Source organism: Neurospora tetrasperma (genome assembly GCF_000213175.1).
Source record: "Neurospora tetrasperma FGSC 2508 unplaced genomic scaffold NEUTE1scaffold_3, whole genome shotgun sequence".
NCBI lineage: Eukaryota > Fungi > Ascomycota > Sordariomycetes > Sordariales > Sordariaceae > Neurospora > Neurospora tetrasperma.
In genome coordinates, this window is record NW_009799101.1 from 2,731,838 (window position 1) to 2,750,813 (window position 18,976).

The 18,976-nt window shown below is 52.1% G+C and overlaps 4 protein-coding genes across 4 annotated transcripts; 1 reads left to right on the top strand and 3 right to left on the bottom strand.

Annotated features, from left to right (window-relative positions):
- Positions 1–2,195: 2,195 nt before the first annotated feature.
- Positions 2,196–6,334, bottom strand: NEUTE1DRAFT_63226 (uncharacterized protein; the record flags this gene model as incomplete). The annotated part of the gene is made up of 2 exons (XM_009852669.1): positions 2,196–5,376; positions 5,457–6,334. The coding sequence occupies 2 exons, from the start codon at positions 6,280–6,282 to the stop codon at positions 2,921–2,923; spliced, it is 3,282 nt and encodes a 1,093-aa protein (XP_009850971.1).
- A 2,352-nt stretch (positions 6,335–8,686) lies between these two features.
- Positions 8,687–9,535, bottom strand: NEUTE1DRAFT_100778 (uncharacterized protein; the record flags this gene model as incomplete). The annotated part of the gene is made up of 3 exons (XM_009852670.1): positions 8,687–8,770; positions 9,058–9,129; positions 9,311–9,535. 3 exons carry the CDS (start codon positions 9,533–9,535, stop codon positions 8,687–8,689), a joined length of 381 nt encoding a protein of 126 aa, XP_009850972.1.
- A 1,596-nt stretch (positions 9,536–11,131) lies between these two features.
- On the top strand, positions 11,132–12,194 carry NEUTE1DRAFT_116980 (uncharacterized protein; the record flags this gene model as incomplete). The annotated part of the gene is made up of 3 exons (XM_009852671.1): positions 11,132–11,269; positions 11,385–11,454; positions 11,862–12,194. The coding sequence occupies 3 exons, from the start codon at positions 11,262–11,264 to the stop codon at positions 12,048–12,050; spliced, it is 267 nt and encodes an 88-aa protein (XP_009850973.1).
- Positions 12,195–12,823: 629 nt separating this feature from the next.
- On the bottom strand, positions 12,824–18,772 carry NEUTE1DRAFT_81912 (uncharacterized protein; the record flags this gene model as incomplete). The annotated part of the gene is made up of 2 exons (XM_009852672.1): positions 12,824–14,586; positions 14,642–18,772. 2 exons carry the CDS (start codon positions 18,770–18,772, stop codon positions 13,141–13,143), a joined length of 5,577 nt encoding a protein of 1,858 aa, XP_009850974.1.
- Between the last annotated feature and the right edge of the window lie 204 nt (positions 18,773–18,976).

Consider the following 18,976-nt stretch of genomic DNA (forward strand, 5'->3'; position numbering starts at 1 on the left):
AGAGATGGTGGAGAAGAGAGCTGAGAGAGAGAGAGAGAGAGAGAGAGAGTCATTGGAGCCAAGAGCGATCTCGGTCTCGACCTGGACTGCTGGGGCTGAAATGGTCGCCGGATATCGGTGAATGAATGCTACGCTGTTGGAGTCATAAAGAGTTCAGACCGTCACATTGCATTTTTCTCGCAAGAATCTCTTGAATTTGCCTTGCTCCAGCAATTTACAAAGAGCGAGAGGTAAGAACGCCAACCATCTCCCGGTTGTCATCACCCACCCACCACACCTCCTCCTCCCCAAGAAATGGCCAAAAGCCGAGACCATTCCTTTGTCTGCCACTCCCGTCCCGTCCTGGGCGACCGACCACTGCACACCCCCTACCCCGCGCCAAGTCCCGAGGTTGGCGCAACGACCCTAGCACATCTGGTTGGTGGGATTTTGCGGGGAAGAAAGATGGACGGGAGTGAGTGATTTGACGCTAGCCTTTCCCGCTTTGTTCTAGCGTGCGTATGTGTCCACCTTTGTGTGTTTTGACGGTCACGGTGTTTGGACTCCGAAATACGGAGTTTAAGAAGCCAACCTCCTGTGTTGTTTGGTTGCTGCCCCTTTTTTTTTTTTTTTGAATTCTTCGATGGATGATCTGCCCCAAAAAAAATTCTTTCTTCTTTTGTCTTTAAAAAAGAAAAATATTATGTGAAGAAAAAGGAGTCATAATGGTGGATCTTTGCAAAAGAAATTTTCATCATGACAGGACAGCTCCGCATGTCAGGTCCCAGACGACTGACTGCTTGTTAGGTGTCCTCGATATCCATTACCGAAAATACCCTTTTAAGCTTTTCCCCTTTAAGCTTTTCCCCCAACTTCACCGACGACACTTGGGGGTTTTCCTTGGTGTTTCTAATTCTTCTTCCTTCTCCCTTACCACATAAGAAAAACAAAAGATGGAATCAAAGCAACGAGGACGAACGGCTGATGGATGGAAAGAAACAAAGAACGGTTGGAAACGGGCACAGTGACGGCCTGGCAGGTCATGCACGCTACGCCATTTTGACTGAATTCCGCTATCAAGATCGACACTTGAGCAGTCCAGCGGGTTCAGCTCGGAATGGTGCCGCGCTTCTACTTGGATTATATGTGTGTGTGTGTACGAGTGGAGGACAACCAACGGCTGAGGAGCCTCAACAGCCAAGGTTCTCCCAAGAAAACCAGCTGAGAAAGCGAAACCGAGGTGTTGGTTGGACCTCCTTCGTGGATTACGATTTGGTACTTGCAAAAGTTTTGTTGGAAAACCACAAGCTTAACTCGACTCAAGTTGAAAGCTTAACAAAACCATGTAGTGTAACTAGGTGTCGACCATTGTTTCCCTTTGCAACCGACGACTTGGATATCCAACAGTTCGGTATGTATCGAGACGGTAGGTTACTGTAGTCCCCTCCGGACTCGGTACCAACCAAAGCAACCTTCACAAGCCGAACTTGAACTTCAAGTCCATGGTCCCGCAACTCCATCCGGTACTTTTTTTTAGAGGGCTCATTTATGCACTCTACATACAATTACCCATGTAACTCGTTAGACTGGAGTCTAGACTCAGCAGGAATCAAGCGGACTCAGCTCACTTCTCTTTTTAGTGTATGTGGTGATCGTCTGTACATGACGATGCCGACCCGGTGGAGTGATTCTGGGTAGTGTACTGTGCGTGTTAGTTGTTTAGTTGTGCTTGTGTGTGTCATGTTGGTGAGGTACGTATTGTATACATGACGCAGATCATCCTTAAAAAAAAAAAAAAAAAAAAAAAAAAAAAAGTCAGCTCTGATCTGATGTCATCTGATCGGAAATTCGTCGCTCGCGTGGGTTTGGTGCCATTATGTCCTACAATATGCAAACTTCACATATGAATGATGGATGTGATTTTCATGATCTTCCCCAGACGGATGCGAATGCTTGTAGAATCGTAACGTGCAGTTCGACTCGGTTGGTTACGAAACTACAAATGCTTCACAGGCGCGTAGGCATATATATCCCTGATGCGGATCCAACACAACTGGCAATCGAACATACGTGTGGACAGGTAGGTACATTTGGCATTTCATTCACACTCGATTTTTTCAATTCCGGATGGAATACGGTAAAGGCCGTCGAAGAAGAAGTAAGAAAGAAATGATCCCCACCCTAGGTTTTTGGTAAACAAACGTGAGAACAAGAAGAAGAGGAATCGTCGTCCAATTTCGTGAATTCGTTATTTTTGTGTGTCATCTGGTATTCCCCAAACCACCCCAAAGTCCATCGGCATTTGTGTGTGGTTGGTGGGTGTGTGGCCGAGCATTAGTTCTGTGATTCTTCCGTACTACAGACGACGAAGGCGATAACAAAAAAAGGGAAACAACCGGTTCTCCAAGCCATGCATGGTTTGTTGTAGGGTTCCAAGGTGGGGAAGGGGGGCTGCCCGTTGTGAGCGCTAGATGATGGTTATAGGTGACTGTTGAGTTGTCGCTGATAATGCCTGACTTATTATGCCCCAAGACACAAACATGAAGTTCTAATACATCTCTGTGTTGTTTTTAATGGTCTTCCAGCATACAACAAGGAAAATAATATCCCCGAGTCTAAACACAATAATTCGAACCAGTAAAAGACGCTTAGATTCTGTTGTCCTTGGTACTGCAAGTTGTACTAGAGACAAACAAAATCTTCTTCGGGTATCTCTGGATGGGGTATCCGCGCAACAAAGTCCTCGACCTGACCCGCTCTCTTGCGCTGAAGAAGATAGAAAATAAAAATAAAAAAGCAGCAGAAAAAAGACCATCCGAGATAAACTAACTTAGACATTAAAACGGAGTGATAGTTTGTATGGTAGACCACAAGACGGGTATGATTGACTTGAGCACTAGTAGAATACTGTGCCCTGTTCATCAGGCTTGCATCGGCTGTTTTACTCATCCAGATCCATGTGCCTTGAGGGAGTGAGCACGGACGCTTCAGTCGGCTGCTCTGGTGTTTGCGGCAAGGGCTCTTGCTGCAGTTGAGGCTGCGATTGATGTGCCGAAGCCTGTTGGGGTTCAGGATGCTGTGACGAACGCTGCTCTGGCTGGAGATTGGGCTGAACCTGGGCTGGAAATTCCTGCACGACAGGTTGCACCTCGACCGACTGCACTTCAGTTTGGTAAAATGCTGGGGGTTGCTGAGCTTGCAGCGGCTGTGGTTGAACTTGCTGGACAGGTTGAGCAGCAGATTGGATAGATGTCTGTGAATGTCCCGGTCCTGATTCCCGCATGGGCGGTGGTGGCATCGGAATATGCTCATCGCTATACCCATTTTCGCTTCCGTTGATCATCTCCCGCTTCATATCCAGGCTCTTGCGAATTCGTTCCCCAATGGATGCCGACCTACCATCATGTGCTGGTGGCGACTTGGTCCTTCTTAGTTCCGCTGTCTCCCTATGCTCGCGGTACTTGTTTTTCAGCCAGTCGGCAATGTTTGACTTGCGGTATTCACTACTCTTGTCCCAGTCCCTGTCTCGGTCGCGGTCCCTGCCTTCTCTGGTTGCGTCGCTCATCATCGAACGGTCATCGAGGCTACTTATCATGCCCGCGTCAGAAACATCCCCGCTCATGCTTGCCCGGGGTCTGTGATGGAAATAACCAGAACTGCCTACAGAACTGTTGCTCCCCTCAGCCTGCGAATTCGAACCTAGCATACGCGGGGAAATAAGAGGCTGGCTAATGTTTAGAGGAGAATTCAAGGATATGCTGTCCTCCTTTTTCCTCGATAGGCGCCACCGCCTCCTCTTATCCCTGTCCGGGGATGCCATCTCTGGGCTAGCCAAACTAGCCGAAGTCTGCGTCTCAACCTGATCAGGATCAGACATATCGTTGTATGACGTGACCGAAGTCGGCGGAGATTCTCGTGGTTTGAGTTGTGCCTCAGAGGCATTGTGGGGATGCACGGTGGTTGAGGGCATAGAAGGCACCTGGGATGCCTTCGGCGTAGAGTCGCTGGGGGAAGGCGCAGGTTGTCCGCCCGACACTACCGCATCAAGGTTTCCGGGCAAGGATGGGACCGTATCCATGGGGTTCGCAGCTTCGACACTGGGCGATGCTGTTGCTGAGCGAGGAAGCGACATCGTCGAGCTATGAGCACTATAATGACCTCCGGCTCCTGGCATCTTCTTCTTCAGCTTGTTAGGCTGTCGAAGTTCGTTTTCCCCAGTGGGCGCTCTCTGGAAGATATTTGATATGTTGGGTATGCGGCGTTCCTTGGAAGGCGTTGCGGCCTCGGCCTCGGCATCTAACAGCTTTTCCCGACTCCTGGTAGCCGAGACAGAATGATTAGGTAGCAAACTCGAAGGAGCTGTGGATGTGACTATGGATGGTACCGAAGATTCTTCCGGGGGTGTAGCGACCTCGTGAACAACCGCTGGCGCTGGTGGCAGTACTGTCGGCGTAGGAGGCGTAACTCCAGGAACTGACGGCGGATGAACCGGCGTTAAGGGGCCGACTGGGGAACTAGACGCATCATATCGATGCGCGAATCTTCCGGGCGGCACGCGAGGCGATCGTTTCGATGGCAAGGTGTTGCTCCGGCCCAAACCTCCCGTAGGTGTGGAAGTTAATGCAGGGCTTCCAGGACTCGGCGCTCCATTCGAAGCAAGAGAACGTCTTGAGGATGTCGACTTATTTCTCCTAATCATGCCTTCCTTGGAAACACTTTCGGCACCAGCGCTGGCATTTGATGCTGTCCGGTTCACTCCAGGTTGATAGTTCTTTGGTATCTCCGGGGCGTTGATGGTAGGCGTCCCCTTCTGGACCTCCTGAACCGTCCTCTCATCGGCCGCTGTACCTTGCATGCCGATGAGGAAATGATCCTGGTTCTCAATGAGAAAAATAATGACGCATTGGTTGAGGCGATACTCCTCGGGTGCCATAGCGTGGGCCGGATGGGAGAGCATGCCTGGCTGGAAAATGGCAGCCAGGTTCTGCGAGTTCATGCGGTTAACGTCAGACTTAGCGGCGAAGACGGCGAGCAAGTCCAAGATATAAAGCATCAGCTGGCGATTGAGGGGCGGCAACTCGGTAATCAGCTGCTGGTATCTGAGGATGGCGGCGTCCATGTCGAAATTCTCGACAAACTGGGGGCCATCGGTATCACCTGCGGCCTGCCTAGTGGCTCCTTTCAGCGGTTTTCGAAACTCCTCATATAGTTCGAGAGGGACCACCGGCTCCGGGAGGTCGTTGAGGTAGCGACGGAGGACATTGGCGGCATCGTGAACTGTGTATCCATCCCACACCAACCCCTTGCCGTATCGGTCTGGCGAATCGAAGATGTGTTTGAGTTCCTTGATCCTTTTCTCTGAACCACTGAGACGAAAGATGCCCTCAACGTCGGTTGCTTGGATGAAAAGTTAGGACTCTCCAAAGGTATGCCACAGGATGGAAGGGGGGGAGAGGGCGGGGGGATGCTATACGAACCCTTTTCCTTCAAGAAAACACCACATTTGGCAACCACGATGGGGACGTAACCGTAGATGTAGCTTTTCCCATTTTCGTCGACAAGGGATATGGCAACATTGGCATACTTGATGCTATCGCGAAGGGGGACGCCAAAGATGCCTTTGGGCGGTTCTGCTACTACTGATTTGGTTTTAGCGGAGTCTTGCACCGGCCAGGGTCCATTTACGCCAGTACATCTTCTACTAAGACGCCAGTTCAGGAAGCGAGCAAGAGTGTCTAGTTGGAGAGGCTTCTCATAGAAAAGTGCGCCAGTGGACATCCGATTTAAGCTCACACTTGTTTGCTGAGATCGGGCATTCGCTCGGGCTGCGATGAGGAGCTCCTGCGCAACTATCTCCTGCAAGAGGGCCACAGCTTCCGGCAGGTCGCTTAGACAGCCTTCTTTGTCCTCCGCAAATAAGGATGTTGATCGGTAGGGCTTAGATCTAGTGAACGGGGTGGCTATACCGTGTGCTTCCTGATGCTTCGAGGGTAGCTTGAAGCCTTTCCACCACGACTTGAGGTCTCGCTTTGTGGGCAGTGGAGGTTGCGGCTGGTGCGCAAAGGCACTGTAGGGATTGTATGCTCGATGCTGCGGCTGCGACAGCGACTGGGTATGCGAGTGCGAATGCGCCTGGGCCTGGGCCTGTGCCTGTGCCTGTGTCCGTGCCTGTGCCTGTGCCTGTGCCTGAGCCTGAACGTGGACCTGCGCTTGCACTTGCGCCTGCGTCTGCGAAGAGGTTGGAGGCGGTGGTGGAGGACCATGGGCGGGCGCGACGGGCGCGGCGGCGGCGGCGGACGTCATGGCGGTTGACGGCAATGACGGTGACCGTGTGACGACGGAGGAGGGATGGCGGGCGTGGTGACGGGACGGGACGGTGCCGAATCAGTCGGGTGCCGGAAAGGCAGACGCTGAGGGAGGCGGTCGACAGTCACCCACGCGTGGCAGAAAAAGATGGCAAAACCGGACGACGTTGTGGACTCGGACTTGCAGGATTGGGAGACAATGACGGCGGAAGGAGGACGTTGAGCAACCGGGGGAATGCGCGTGGGGCAGCCGAGGCGAGGACGAGATGGGAGGATGCAGGCTTGCTTCAAACTGCCTGTCAGGCTAAAGTCTGTGCAGCAGTAACAGCAACACAAGCAGCGTGTAGTGTAGCAGCAGCAGCAGCAGCAGCAGCAGCAGCAGCAGTATGTACCGGTATCAAGGTCGGGCGAGGTAGGTCAGAGTTGTAAGAAGGAGGTTTGTCTGCGACGCGATGCAGCTTGGAGTGCTGTAGTGGACGCTGACGACTTGCCGGATAGTGGTGGCAGTGGATATGGGATCCATGCAACTGAACTGAAGTGGAAATGCACCGCACGGTTTGACGGGGCGGCTGGCGGCAATGGAACCCTGTCTGGCTGTGTGGTCTTTGACTCTCTTGTTCCTGTCTTGACGTGACCAGTCCTGTCGGTTCCTGTTCCTGTTCCTGTTCCTGTTCCTGCTCGCCCACTTCCTTGGCCAGACTGATCGAAGCCAGTTAGGTGGAGGACCCGCGCACTGGAACCTAAGCCGGGGGGGTGGCTGGCGAGCTGAAAGCCCTTCCGGATGTACCAAGGGCGTGGATTGTCGCAATGGATGAAAAAGGAGAAGGAAGGGAAGGCGAACCCGGTTGTCGAAGGGCTTCAACCTGGTCGCAAAACTGTTTGCTCAGGAGATGGCTCCGTACAGACGGTATAGACGGTATAGGGCGCCGGGAGAAAGGGGGGACTGTGTGGGAGGGGATCTCGGAAGATCTGGTTCGTCGCCGGGGCGACCGGGACGTCGGGTGTCTTTGCTTTCGTCTCGTCTGGGTCCCGTCTGTTTCGTCCTGTATAGGGTACCCGTTTTCCCTGTGTGTAGTGAGAGAATGGTGCTGGTAACACTGCTGACCAAGGTGGGTGGCCGATCTGGCCGGCAGGGAGGGGGAGTGGCAGGTAAGTAACTGGACGTTGTATGTCGTTCCAATGCATCCGTCGCATACAGAATGGAACAACTGAACCAAAGAGGAAAGAAAAAAAAAAAAAAAACTACACAAAAAAAAAAAAAAAAAAAAAAGATGGCCGGGCCCTTTGACAACTGAAGCTGTGGCTTTTGCTTCCACTTCCTTCCCCCTCACAACTGAGAAAACGATTTGGGAAAGAGCAACAGGGGATCAATGGCTTCATTCCGTCTCCGGGGCGGTTTCACCCACTGTGTGGATGCCTCTATGTCACACTGTACGTTGGCAGTGCAGTGCCGGCCGCTGCAGCATTCCAGTCGCACTTATGTAGCTTTTTTTTTTTTTTTTTTTTTTTTTTTTTCATCACGATTATTCCTTACAAGTCACTGTACCACGACCCATCCGATCCCTTTTCCTGCCGCATTGGATCGATTTGGAATGCCGTGCCTTACCTCATCCTCAAGGTCCTGTGTTTACAACAATGCCGGAAAATACAACCGAGATCGCAAGTCAGTCTCTTGACCTACCTCTATCTGTTACGGTTGAGGGTTTCACACCGACAAATACTTGTAGAGTTATCCAGGATAGCCAGTGTTCCAACCTGAGTCTGCAACGTCTCTTGCTGCAATGGAAAGCAGCCATGTCCTGGCAGCGGCTGTGCTCGCCTCTGATATATACCATCTGACTGTCTGTCCCCTGGCATTAGTGCAGAGGTACCTTACCTGCTACAGGAGGTAGACAATGTACACTACTCTAGACTTCAATGGCACAGGTCTAGATCCTGTCATGATACAACCTTACATCTCCAACCTTTTCGGTCTTCGATCTCCGGCTTTCCACTGTCGTCGGATAGGAGGGGATATTCTAGACTATTGACTGTTGTCTTGGATGTTCGACTGCTTAATTTTTGTTAGACATGGGCATCCACGAGAAGATGGCGGGTGTTTTCTCCTAACTAAACCTTCGCGTACATGCACCTTGCTTCTAACTAAGTGTCAGATCCACCACAGCACATGACCCTAATCCAGAGTTCCACTTGACTTTTACTTTATTACAGTAGTGCATGTCTATGAACAGTTGAAACAAAACCGTCTGTCATGATGGGATTTGGACATTGTGTGACAAGATCGACGCACAATTAGGTTGGGACTGCGTTCAACAACAGGAAAGGACGGAATGACGTACTAGGTCAGCGTAGGAAAGGTACCACCAAGTCAGTGTTTCTCACCCACTGCAGCGGGTAACATGCTACGGCGACTCGGTGCAGTGCGCAGCACGCAGCACGCAGTGGGTGTAACCGGCGCACAGGGCAGGCGTCGTTTCCACTTTGTCCTTTTGTACTCGACAGCGTTTTGAGTTTGAAATAGGTATTTCAGATTTCTCAGACAGTCCTTACCTAGCTGATGTGGAGGGGATCATAATGCTTCTGTTCCCTTCTCTCCATTGTCCAATATCATTGTGGAATGTTCTCTTCACTTTATTGCGCTCCAACCTCTCTGTTCAACAGCAGCCCAGCCACCATCTTGCCCACAAAAATCCACCTTGTATTGTCAAGTGCTGGAAAACTGCCACAGGATTTCACGATGCCGCCAATCCATAATTCCAAATATAGTACCTACACAGTGCTCCCACGAATCATGTTCCCCAAGGCAAAAGATCCCGCCGTTCAAGTTCGTTGTTCTCACACCGAACTGTAAACTCAAAAATCACAACAACAAAGACAAATAGCGTACGCAGTACACTACACGACACCGCAATGAATACCCAACGAAGCTTGCAGAAAGGACACGAATGGCGAAGCGTGCATCGTCGTCACTTTCGCCTCTCCAAAAAAGGAAAGATTCCCAACGCTTAGAGTTGATGGCTGCTCACCTGACAGGTCAAAGGCCTTGCATGGGTCCAAGAGGTGCCCACGATACTACACCCCATCTGTCCACAACTTGAATCATGGAAGGCTTTTTGAAGCCGCGATCGTCTCTGATCGCCCAGCTGGGACCGCAGCCGGTATTCAAAGTCCAGACTCAATTGGACTGTCACTATGACCAACGACTGCTTTCCCCGTACAGTCGCGTGGTTTCCCAAGACTCCAACGCACATCATTCCTGGCACGCCCGCAAGAGCTCGGAAACCCTAACTACATACACTTTAGTGTGCTATTCTCCAGAATTGGGGAGAGGGGAACCAGGCCACAGAGCGTCCGTCCCGTTGCAGCTTCACGACAACATGACATTTGGTCGGCACAGAGGAGAGGGTGAGACAAGCGAAACATGCTCATGTGGTCAAGGTTGAGTTTCCCCCTCACTTCGCCAAAGACCAAGCATGAACATGTCATGCGCCACACTTGACAAGAGATGATAAAATGGCTTCGCTTCGCCGCCAGGTTCCGCAGACGCGTTCACCGTGCGAAGAATTCCCACAGCTTCAGCACCCTTTTTGTATCCTCAGACCCCAACTTTGAGCTTCGTAGCGTAGACATGGGCGAGTTCAGGCTCGGCTCATTGTATTCTCACCGCTTGATGAAGTTTACCTGAGCCGCCTAAAAACATATCAGATTGCGATTCACCCCTTAGCCGACGGACCGAGCTTTTGCCGCGACAAGGCAGCTCCACCTAGAGCCTCCAAGCCAAGTTGTGCGTTTGGGATGGTGGATGTATCAAAACCACAACGATGGGGGACGGGACACAAACAAGGCCACCTCGAATTGCCACAACGGCTTGAAAGTCAAAAAGCATGTTGCACCCATCAACTGCGGGTCTTGTTTCATCTTTCATATGCGGGCAAGACATATTCCTCCCTGAACACGAGATCCTTCCCGGGTGGACGTCATAGGCTGACTCTGGCTGAGGCTGCATGTAAGCCCACGATATGTACTGCTGTTGGTGTTTTGATTTCCGGTAACACACCAGTGCTTATAAGCACTTAAAAGGCGATGAACACTACTACAGTAATGAAGAAAGAGGGCGTCCGCACCATATCTCACTAACCGCAAATAACCGTCAATGGGAGAAATGGCTCACATCCCAGCACTTTTTTTTCTTCTCACCACAAAGCCATGGCCACAGTAACGAAGCCTTTCGGTAGTAACACAAGACACGGAGAGATAAAACAGCCCAATGGACATCAGTCCCTACGAGCCAGCGGACATGCCGTCGTTGTACAATACCATACTTTGCACACAATCAGTCCTTCCCTTCACTTCCCCGCCCTGCTGAATGGTGGGTGATACAGGGACGAATTGCCGGATACCTAATGGGGATTTTATTGTCCACAGGCAAGACAACGGCAAAACCTCAGATAACAAAGTGCCAGTGAGGCTCTTCTGTTTGCCTATGCATAGTAAATGTCTGTTTTTAGTAGTGGTTCCTCCAGTTGGCTTCGTTGGCCTGAACTGGATCGTAAGGAGTGATGTCATTCCTCACCATTGGCGTCGGCTATGGTTGCAGTAAAGACTGTTGCCGGTTGAGCTGCCTGCAGTTGTGCAGTGCAGTGGTACAATGTTAAGAGCGAACGTTAGCGCACAGACCTTATTTGCTACTGTACTGTATCCCCCGGTCTTGCCAAGCCTTGATGCCAAGCGCCAAGCATCGAGCTCTCTGCCGGGCGGTGAATTTTTAGAACTGCAGCTTCAATCCATCCGACTCGTTTCTGCCCGTCGCGCGCAGCGGGCCCTAGGTAGGTACGACATCGACATCCATCCATCCATCCATCCATCCGTTATCGATTCCACCTCTGCCAACCGACCAGGACCTTACATCCATACTACAACTCGAGATTCCACAAGAGTTCGGAATCATCACCGAACGACAACACCAAATCGACAACAATGGATGGGTAAGCAAGAGAGCAAGGGAAACAACAGTCACCTTGTGGTTTTTTTTTTTACGACAAGGAGAACAAGACTGGAAACCCAAAACTAACGTCATCGTCAAACTTTCCATCAAAACAGACTTACAGCCGCCGAGAGCCGCGAGCTCGACCAGCGCCTTCAGAAGCGCCAGGTCAAGGAGTTTATGAGTGTACGTCGTATATACACACTTTCTTTCTTCGTTACACATTTGCGCCACCAATATTCTTCCATCTTCGAATCGTCGCTACATCTTAGATCCAAACATAGCTACCGTCATCACCAATCTTTACTATCCCCCGGTCTTCCACCATCCATCCCCCAACTATCCCATCTACTCGCACCTACTCCCAAACTGTTTCCCACCCCTCCTCCTCCTTCACCTCCTCCTCCTCCTCCTCCTTCCTTTCCACCTATTTCCGAACCGTTACACCTCAATTTCCCCATCCATCCTCCCCCTCCAACACCACCCCTCTCCAAGCCTCCGTCTGCTCTCCCATCTATCCCAAAACCAACCAAACCTCTTACTAACATTCCCCCTCCCTCTCTCTCTTCTTTCTTCTAACAACAAACAAACAGGTCTTCGGTAACCTCGTAGACAACTGCTTCACCGCCTGCGTCGACGACTTCACCTCCAAGGCCCTTTCCGGCCGCGAGTCCGGCTGCATCAGCCGCTGCGTGCTCAAGTCCATGTCCACACAGACGCGCCTGGGCGAGCGCTTTGGCGAGCTCAACGCTGCCATGACTGCTGAGATGCAGAGGCGGTAAAAAAAACTATACACTGTACTACAAGAAGGAAAGGAGAAAGGGGAAGGAAGGAAGGAAGGAAGGAAGGAAGGAAGAGGGGTTGAGGGGAAAAAAAAAATTGTGTATAAATAGGTTCGGTTCGGGAAATAAATTGGGTTGACGACGATGAGTCGAGGTGCGCATGCATGCATGCGTACCATACATACATACCGTGAAGGATATTGTGAGTGAAGGTGCTGGTTGGGTGCAGAATGAGAATGAGGTGGTGAGGAATACCGGTTTTCTGTTGTGGATGGATATGGAAAGAAGAAGAAGAAGAAGGGGGGGGGGAGAGGGGGAGATGGATGGTATTGAATACCTGGGATGGATGGTGTCGAAGATGAGTCCTAGTTTCTGCCAGCTTTGGCTAGGTAGGAAAAGTTGAAGGTGCTTCTTTTTGACATCTATGGATATGACAATTTTCACAAAAAGCCTTGGAGGGGACAACGGAGGTAGCCATTATTGTTGTACCTCTGGTAATCGTGAAGCGTGATACCGACGGGGAGGGATCTGGTACATGATGTGTGGTAACGAAAAGAGACTCGAACGAAAAGTTTGGCATCGAAACGGATTGATACAAAAGTCAAGATATTCAAATCTGGCTGCGTGTGATGATATAACAAATCTTTCTGCGTGGTTACATTGTGATTTTGTGGGATTGCATTGGCAATAGACCTTCTCCTTATTACCATACTAGAGGACGGGCGAGTCCCTCACGAATGAATTTCCAAACTGTACGGTCATCATGCGCATAGCCACCCAAAAGAACATTTTTCAAGGGAAAACTGTCGAAATGCTATATGAACCTAAAACCATCAGGGCAATCACGCCCAAACATCAGCTGTGCAAAGTAACACACCACCTTTTCAATACCGCTTACGACTTGAAGTAAACAAAAACACATAAACTCAGTCTCCTGCTACACTGCCTAGCAATCCAACCATATCCCTTACTTTTACACACAATTATCCATCTGACAGACCGCAGCGTCCCATAACACATCACCACCTTTCAACATCCACCCCTTTGCCATCATCATCACTTCCTTCCCTCAATGACTGTAAAACACCTTCTACGCACCCTCCTCCGCCTCACCCAACGCCAACACCTCCGCCACACCACTCAACATCTCCACCGCCTTCTCTTCCAACTTATTCTCGCACGCCGACCCCTCCGACGCTTTCTGGCTCCTCCACTCCATCTCCCTTTGCCCCAAAGGCACCAACCGTTCCCTCAACACCTTCCTGCTGCCCAGCCAAAACTCCACATTCTCCAACAGATTTTGTCTGGCCTCGTCTTCCCACCCTCCGGTAATCTGCGGGATGTCTCTTGCCGAGTGGCCGCCGACATTGGTCATCCTGATGACTGACAGGACGCGGGTGAGGAGGGCGAGGGAGTGGATTTCCGAAATGGCGGTTAGGGTGATGAAGCCTGACATGTCCTTGTTATTGTTGGGACCACCCGAGATGGAGACAGACTTGGAGGGCGAAAAGGTGCGGTGGGTGCCCGGTGCTTCGAACCGATCCACGGCCGCGCGCAACAGATTAGGGAATTGATTCAGCACGTAAGCGATCTCAGGGGCGATGGTGGCACCCAAGGCACCGAGCATGTTGAGTAGTAGAGGCAGGATGCCCTTGGCCCAGATGGAGTAGCAGCGGGCGGCGCCGGCGTTGTCAGCTAGAGGGCCGACGTTGGGGCGGCGCATGAAGCCGGCGAGGTTAGCGGACGTGATGTGGTCTAGCAGGCCGTCGCAGGCGAGCTGCTCAGCGATAGTGGGCATGGAGGAGAGCTCAAGCAGGAAGAGCAAGGAAAGCTCGCCGTAGATGGGGTCGCCCGACTTGTCCGTCAGCTTGTCGGCCCAGGAGAAGAGCGAGGTGGCGACTTGGAAGACGTCGTGGCTGGCCATGATGTTGAGGATTTGCACCTGGCACTGGTCAATGCCGGGGACGCTCAGGCAGGCTTGCAGGATCGCGGTGATGAGGGCAAGGTCCTCAGGCGTGGTGGGCGAGGTGGGTTCATGCACCAGCGCGACGAGGGACCTGAAGGATTGGGCGACGACGCGGTCAAGGATGCTGAGGGTCAGTTGGGTGACGGCCACGGAGCTGCTCTCACCACCAGACTTCGACAAGGTGGAGGCGCCGGGCGCAGGGGCATTGACCGAGTGTCTGGTTCCACGGAGAGCGACGAAGAGGATCTTGAGGAGGGTGCGGAAGTAGGAGATCTGGTCCTTGTCGAAGGGAACCTCAATATTATTGATGGCCCTTGTGATGCTGGTGAGCAGCTTGGTGCTGTCTTTAGGCAGGTGAGAAGCATCAGCGAGGCGTTGAAGAAGCGTCAAAGCCAGGTTTGCCCGAGCGTGAACCAATCGGACGAAGATGTTGTCTGGCGGCTGAGCCCGTTGGTTGGCATCCAAACATTGCTCAGCGACCTGTGCCATCTGCTTGGCGACGGTTTCGTTCTTGGGGAGAAGCGAGACGCTAAGCTCTAAAAGTAGATACTCCCAAGCATGGAAAAGGGCCTTGAATCATTGTTAGTATTTGTTATCGCTCGAGAGGAAACACAGAAAAACTTACAATCTCAGCCTCCACCAGAGACAAGTTCACATTAGCCCTCTCCATCTCATGCTTGAAGCCGTTCTTGCGCGACCCATCCCATGCCACATCGTAACTGAGCATCAAGTCGGCAAAATCCAAGGCATAGTAAAATTGGGAACCTAGATCACGAGGAACAAGAACTGTCCTCTTGAAATCCTCTACCGAAATTCCCGGGTATCGTTGGCTAAAGTTCTTTGCAAAGTTAGAATGCAACGAGGCGTTGTACCCCGAAACCTCAACTCCGTTACGCAGGAAGTAATCGAGATCGTTCACGACGTCGTTCGCAAACTTTTGTGATTGCCGCATCTGACGCAGATGGTACAGCTGCATGGCAAATGCCTCGGCGATGTAAGCTGCTATCCTCGCCTGGTAGGCAGCCTCCTTGGGGTCTGTCCTAGAGACCATCGAGGGCGACTTGAGATCGCGGACATATGCTCGGAGGTCGGTCAGGAAGGACATATCCTTCTGCATGGCGAAGATCGTCCAAGGCCAGTAGTTCTGGGCCGAGGTGAAAAAGTCCAGAATGGCGATGGCCTCCCGGCTTGGCAACTTCTTGATAAAGCGAAGTTTCTCGATGGCCGTGGAAAGAACCGAGTCGGGAGAGATTTCTGCAATCTTGCCATCGCCCTTCAAGGCCTCGCGAGGAGTCTTTCCTGTAAGGAGGCAGTTTGCCATCCACTGTTGACGATTCCGCATTATTGTCGAAAAGAACTTCCATATATTGACCGACTCTGGTACCCTGTCAAACGGCTTATCCAGCTGTGAAGTGATCTGGATGAATGACCGCGAGATTTGTGGCCCAAGGTATCCCAGCAGTGATGGAGGTTCGGCGTTGCCCTTCCCGGCACTTTCTACCAGCGCACTCAGGAGAGCTATCGCCGGTATCTTGAAGGACAGCCTGATAGCAGGAAGACGGGCGACCAGAGACGCAGATTTGAACAGCTGCGTCTGGAGCTTGCTGACAGGCAGATCGAGGTAGTTGGAAACCCGGAGGAGAATGGTTGCAAAGTCAAGGACAACTAAGAGTCTCTCCGAGACGACGGCAGCCCGGCGGGGGTAAAGAGTCGAGTCAGGGATTTGGAAGGCAACAAGAAGTGTCGCTAGAAGAGGTTGGAATCGGAGTGAGTTTGACGAAGCGGTGACAAAGCTTTCGAGAACGTATCTAGCGGCAGGTTCAAGAGAGCCAGTCAAGGTATTCGAAGGCCCGCTCGCGCTCAGGTTATAGGTGTATGAAAGGAGCTTCTGCATGATACCCACCACATCACGAACCACAACACTGCGGTCCAGCTCGGATGGGAATCTCCACGTGGCCGAATTCTCGATGATATCGACCGCGGTCTGGGCGATGGCAAGAGAGACCCGAGAGATCACCTTTTCGCTTGTTCCTAGCCATGCGTTTGTGTCGACGTTGGAACGAGCATTCGTCTCCTTTACGACCTTGCGCTGAACTGCACCGAGCATTGCTATTTCAATCAGGTTCGAGAAAAACTTGACGGCGGAAGAAAGGAAGTCGAAGCGCTCAGACAACATGTCAAGGTTTCCGGTAATCCTGGACAGCCGTCCAGCTCTTGTCTCGCCATTGATGAGGGCAGTTCTAGACATGTAAGCCCAAACCCTGCCTGGGCACACAGGCAGTGCGGCATCAAGGAACTGTAAGCAGGCTGCCAAAACCGCCGTTCTGGGGCCATCAACGTTGACAAGATCGTCTTGGATGATGGTGTCCATAAGGTCACAGACAACCGTCAGGATGTCTTTGGTGTGTGGTAGCGCTCTGCTCGCCTCTTTCAAGACTGCCATGCCAGCCTCGGAGCCAGCCCTCGAAACGGTCACGGCAGTCCTGAGAGTCTCGACTCGGACAACGGTTGCCAAAAGTAGTACCGATTCCGCCACCTCATCAGCACTAAGTCCCGGGAGTGCACTGCTGTATGCGTCAGCCTTCAAAGACACCTCAAGACGCTTGCCCAGGAGGGCCAGGGCCGAGTGCTCGTATTCCAGTATGGCGATCCTCTCGCTATCCGAGACGAAACGTCCAACAGTGCCGGCAGGAATGGTAAACTTTTCCTCCTTTTCGGGGCGCCTCCTGGTAACCTTGGAGGTATCGAAGAGGTCAAGGTCGCCAATCAACTGGAAAGAGTTGATGTTCTCGTCCTCGAAGATAAGTTCGTAATTAACCCAGTCAGGACTCCATTCCAAGGTCAAGGTGGGAGATTTGAGGAGCAGACCGATCACCCACTCGGAGTTTTCGCTGTCTGCGAGGAGGCCCGTCAACAGAGCCCGAGTGAATGAGACGAAGGGCAGGAATTCGTAAGGGTAACGGCTGCGAGCCTGCAAGAGATAGTTCTCCTTGAGCTCGTCATCCCGAAGCATGACAGAATCAACTTCCTGGTTTGGGGACAGTGCATTTTTGGGAGAAATATCCCAGTACTGCCTCCCTCCGGACAGTACGGTAAGGAGACAGGAAACGGTATCATTTTGGTACCCCACGATAGGGAAGCTCTTCTTGAGGACTTCGAGGAAAACGGCCCGCGCGCGCGCTCCTAACAGGGAAGAGAAGGCGGCGAGCTGACTGTGGCCCAGGCAGGCTGCCATTTCTGACATGACTTCGTATACCTGGCCACGAGCGGTGGCCGCAAAGGCGAGCGCCTCAACCAACTGGTTATCCCGCTCAAGGGCCTGCGAGGTCAGGAACAGATCATATGGCGACCTTTCGATAGACACGATGCTTCCCGCCGAGTTCCTACGCTCGCTGGGGTTCGGCTGAATCTCCAATTCGAAACTGGCTTGAGCGCGAGCATTTTGAGCAACATCCCGTCGTTCGACGCGTTCCTGGTAGCCAATAAACATCTCCTGCAGAATCAAGGACCATGCCAAGATGACAGGGCTCGCAGTTGGCGAACCGGCATTTGCGGCATTGGTCACAGCGGTATGAATTATTGTTAGAAGCTCGGATGATGCTAGATAGGGCTCTTCGAAGTCCAGCAAGTCGATGTCTTGGCTCAAGTACAGGAGTGATCGGTTGAGGTTGATGAGTCTGAGCGAGATCACGCATACCAAGCTCTTTAAGGGCATGACGAGCTCGGAAACAAGGTCATAGCCGCTGCTGATGCCATCTAGGAACTCGTAGGTGTTCATAATCTGGTACCACTGAGTTATTATCTCCGGGGTAGTAAACACGGGGCCCGAGAGGTCGAGAATCTGGAAAGAGACCGTCATGGCATGGATAGCCTCGGTGAGAGCCGTCCTGGTCCAGTCAATGTTGATCTGCTCGGTAAGAAGACGTTCTTCAACGTTTGCCGGGCCGGTCTGCGCGCTCTTGATGGCATCTTCGAGGAGGGTGAAGTAACGTGGTATAAGGGCCTCGAACAAGCTGATGTTGATTTCGGAGTGGTCGTCGAACTCGTCATATCCGAATGCCTCCTTCACAATCTCCCGTCGCAAGTTATGCGTCTCCTGGTTCAGGATGGCAGCACTCGAGTGCAGCATGAAGGTTACGAGTGACTCGGCGGAGCTCACGAAGGACCGGCGTTCGGAGAGGTAGTGGGCCAGAATTCGCTGGCGGCGGCTGGCATCCTTCTCAAACTCGGCCCATGTGGTTTCGGCGTCGGCAACGGCGGAGAGGTTGAGGAGGGCGAGGATGTTAGAAGTTTGCGCATCACTGACTCCAGCAGCTTCCTGAATATTGTCGATATCCTGGGTAGAGAGAGGGCCGACGAGGTGGGCTTGTGGGCGCGACTGGAACTCGACTACGACGATGCGCAGGGCGGCAACTTCGCTGATGTTGACATTGGTGCTGAGCCATATGGCGTCGTCCTTGATGGTCTTGATATTGAATCGCTCGTTGGGGGTCTGGGTCACGTTGATGGCGGCGGTCTTGGTCTCGAAGTCGGCTTTCGTCTTGGAGGTCGGAGGTTCGAAGGTCTTGGAGGGGTTCTTGAGCAGGTGCTGGACGTAGGCATCTTTTAGAAAGGAAGAGACGGCATTGCTGGTGATGCGATCGCTCTGTTGGTCGGCAAGGGCAGAAGCGACAAGTTTCCAGGACAGTATTATGTTCTTGCCCGTCAAACACTCCTCCAGCGGAGGGAAATATGTCTTATCGGTCAAGGAAGCCATTGGTGATGAGGGTCTCCATCAGCGGCCGGGACCAAATTTGGGAGAATGGGTATTGGTGGGAAAAGGTTCCCTCGAGAAGCGGTGCTGTCGTCGGGGTCGTCGCCGTCGTCGCTATCGTCGTTGTGTGGTCGTCGGGTATTTCTGGTCGACGTTCGATGAAGATGGACAGGACGATGATGTATAGAGAAACGAACTGTCGACCGG